Genomic DNA, 3,919 nt, shown 5'->3' with positions numbered 1-3,919 from the left:
ATTTACGGGGCAGAGATACATGCTCTCATTCGAAGGTGGAACATTGCTATTGAGAGAAACGGTGACTATGTTGAGAAGTAGGGATGGGATCCACAGAGGACCAGCTTCATTTTGATGTATGATACATGTTCCTGTGTTGGTAATTATACCTAAACAAAATGGCATTAGTTTTTGACTCACCCTCATGGAAGAAAAGGTGTTTTAATAGTGTCAACAGAATTTTACGGGGCAGGGATACATGCTCTCATTCGAAGGTAGAACATAGCTATTGAGAGAAACGGTGACTCTGTTGAGAAGTAGGGATGTGATCCACAGAGGACCAGCTTCATTTTGATGTATGATACATGTTCCTGTGCTGGTAATTATACCTGTCCTAAACAAAATGGCATTACTTTTTGACTCACCCTCGTATATGGGCTGAATGGAAGAAAGGGTGTTGTAATGGTGTCAACAGAATTTTACAGGGCAGGGATACATGCTCCCATTCATCTAACAACACCATCCTAACAACACTGTCTCTCCCACTCAGTCGGGACATCTACAAATGCATCTACAACACCCCATAACACCATTACAACGCAATGTCTCTAATTATAGGTTTGCAGGACAATGGCAGACCTAGTGTTAAACAACAACAACAACGAGTTGATCGGTAAACAAATTGTCACTTACTTGTAATGTACGATGAACTGAGTCGGATTAATAATGTCAGCAGGTCCATAGATGAAGGCGACTAGAACAGACAAACAACGTAAATATGTAAATATATAGGCATAGGGGTGGCTGTGGGAGAAGAAACTGTTGTAACTGACTCCGCCCCCTCCCACAAAATTGCTGCCCTTGTGGCAAAATTTGAAATTATTATTATTATTATTATTATTGTTCAGTAGTTTTATTTTTATAACGTGCTTTCACTTCACTACCGAGCGCAGCTCTGTGCGCCTTGGGTATGTGCTGTGGTTTGCTGTGGTGCTCTTATGGTTACTGTATTGAAAGTGTTTTGCGTAGGATGTGTGCAGTGCCCAGTAGTGCAATTTTCTGTATGTTATATATATTTGTAAGTCCTGGTGTTTTTGTTATGTATTTGTCTGAATATTTTTTTATTATACCTAAGGCACCTACTATGATAGGAATTGTTTCTGTTTTTAGATTCCACATTTGAGTTATCTCTATTTCCATTTCTTTTAGAGAAACGTTGTCATCTGCTGGTATTATTATTATTATTATTATTATTATTATTATTATTATTAAGGCAAATTTAGCCTGAACACCCTGTATAACGGAATGGCTGTCTAGTTACTGCATGGTAGCTCGGCCTGCTAGAAATAACAGCTAAAAGCAAAATGGCTGTTACCAATCCATGCAAAGAGAGTAAATAAAGAAGGAAAGATGCAACACTCACCAGGGACAGTCGTCTTGACTAGTGCTCCCACCCACCGTTTCTTGTACTGTGTTCTCTCAGGTATAAATTGCATCAGTCTGGGTGTAAAACAAATTGTAGAATTCAATGATTTTGGATGGCCACAGGTGGAGTGGTGATAAACATGTCTGGGACAACATCAAAAGGAGGAGTTCTGGGTCTAAGTACCCCATATAACCTTTCATGACTTCTTGAGCTGACTCAAGAGGACTGAAGCAAGGTGAAAGGAAACAAAAAATGAGTTGTACCTGTAATTCAAGTGGGTCAGCCTTGTCACACTGAATCGCCCTCGGAACTATGTTATGGGTATGCTTGTCTGTGGAGCGCTCAGCCACTTTATGTATGTGTTGTACAATTTTGCCAGATCAGTAGCATGGAGCAATGTGGAATAAAGCAAAATTGAGTTGTACCTGTAATTCAAAGGGGCCAGCCTTGTCACCTTCTATGTCACACTAAATCTTCCTAAGAACTACCTTAATTTTAGGAAAATTTTTGCAATTTGTAGAATTGATATTCTTTTATTCTTTTACTTGTTTCAATCATTTGACAGCGGCCATGCTGGAGCACCACCTTAACCCTTTCGTTACCAACCCGGCTGAAACCGGCTCTGGCTCTGAGTACAAATGTCTTGTTTTCATAAGTTTTGAATTAAAATCTTCCAATGGCTAGTCAGCTCGTGAAATTAACATGCAAGTGGCTGAGTGCTCCACAGACATGCATACACTTGATTTTGTTCTCAGAGAGATTCAGTGTGACAAGACTGACCCAATTGAATTACAGGTACACCTCATTTCACCTGGCTTCAGTCCTCTTAGCTGGCAAAATTGTACATCGCATACATTTGATCATTCTATCACCATAAGGTTGTTTCGAGGCTATAGTACAAGACACTTGCCCAAGGTGCCATGCAGTGGGACTGAACCCAGAACCATGTGGTTGGTAAGCAAGCTACTTACCACACAGCCACTCCTGCCTTGAAGAATTTTAAGTCAAATTAACCGACCCCCAATATTTTTCTTTTTTAAAGCCTGGTACTTATTCTATTGATCTCTTTTGCTGAACTTCTAAGTTATGGGGACATAAACACACAACAGCACCAGTTGTCAAGTGATGGTGGGAAACAGACACAAATACAACACACACGCCGGGCGAAATGCTTAGCGGTATTTCGTCTGCCACTACGTTCTGAGTTCAAATTCCGCCGAGGTTGACTTTGCCTTTCTTCCTTTTGGGGTCGATTAAATAAGTACCAGTTACGCACTGGGGTCGGTAGAATCGACTTAATCTGTTTGTCTCTCCTTGTTTGTCCCCTCTGTGTGTAGCCCCTTGTGGGTAGTAAAGAAATAACACATATATATATATGATGGGCTTCTTTCAGTTTCCATCTACCAAACCCTCTCACATGTCCTTGGTTGGCCTGAGGCTATAGTAGAAGACACTTGCCCAAGGTGCCACGCAGTGGAACTGAACCCAGAACCATGCGGTTGGGAAGCAGGCTTCTTATAAAAACATAATTAATCAAAGAAATGACCACTTACTCACTGCTGACCGAACTACCATGTTTATGCTCAAAGACCACCCAAAAGTCCCAGAGTTCATCTGTTGATGGTTTTTTGGTCCCAAAAATCTCAGCAAACCTGCAAAAGACACACAGACATTTTTTTTATATAGGTTTTTTTTTCTTAATATTTAAAAGAATTTTTTTGAAAAAATTTCTTGGATCAGAAAGATAAGAGTCTATTGATAGTGAAAGAGTAGACCCTTGCAATCACTAACTACTATACCACACATTAGATAATGTAGTCCTAGATACACTATGCCTGAATAAAAGGTGGGATGGCCACAGTTGGAACGTCTTTGGTCACAGGTCTGTTGGATAAGGACTGACCTAGAGCTAAAAACACAACTGTAGCTAGTATCTCTTTTACTCTTTTACTTGTTTCAGTCATTTGACTGCGGCCATGCTGGAGCACCGCCTTTAGTCGAACAAATCGACCCCAGGACTTATTCTTTTGTAAGCCTAGTACTTATTCATTTTATCAGTCTCTTTTTGCCGAACAGCTAAGTTACGGGGACATAAACACACCAGAATCGGTTGTCAAGCAATGTTGGGGGGACAAACACAGACACAAACATATACACACGCATACATATATACGATGGAGTAAAAGAGAGTAAGAGTAATTCTTCATACACATAAAAATGGAGGAAGAGGAGGAGGAAAGAGATGAATGGAAAGGTGGAAAAAGAGATGCAGAAGGATTAAAGACAATGAAAGTAAAGAAGATAGAAGTGTAAACTACAGATGCAAGTATCTGGTTGAGACATTAGGATAGCAACAAAACTGATATGTGTACTCACGAAAATTTGAACAGGTGATAGAAAGCCATCTTGGAAATGATACTGCCAATGACTGGAACAAGGAGTAACTGCAAAATATACATACATATATATATAAATAAATATATATATATATATATATATTATATATATATATAT

At 39.5% G+C, this 3,919-nt stretch overlaps 1 protein-coding gene across 1 annotated transcript in view; it reads right to left on the bottom strand.

Moving 5' to 3' along the window:
* Positions 1–3,919, bottom strand: part of LOC106884131 (mesoderm-specific transcript homolog protein) — a 19,732-nt gene that overhangs the window by 1,121 nt on the left and 14,692 nt on the right. The window contains exons 7-10 of the mRNA XM_014935363.2: positions 3,782–3,849; positions 2,959–3,057; positions 1,403–1,479; positions 673–733 (exon numbers count right to left, since the gene is read on the bottom strand). Of these exons, the coding sequence (XP_014790849.1) occupies positions 673–733; positions 1,403–1,479; positions 2,959–3,057; positions 3,782–3,849 (305 nt within the window). The remainder of the gene's footprint in view (positions 1–672; positions 734–1,402; positions 1,480–2,958; positions 3,058–3,781; positions 3,850–3,919) is intronic.

This window comes from Octopus bimaculoides, chromosome 29, assembly GCF_001194135.2.
Source record: "Octopus bimaculoides isolate UCB-OBI-ISO-001 chromosome 29, ASM119413v2, whole genome shotgun sequence".
In the NCBI taxonomy this organism is placed as follows: domain Eukaryota; kingdom Metazoa; phylum Mollusca; class Cephalopoda; order Octopoda; family Octopodidae; genus Octopus; species Octopus bimaculoides.
This window is presented reverse-complemented; position numbering and strand designations above follow the sequence as displayed.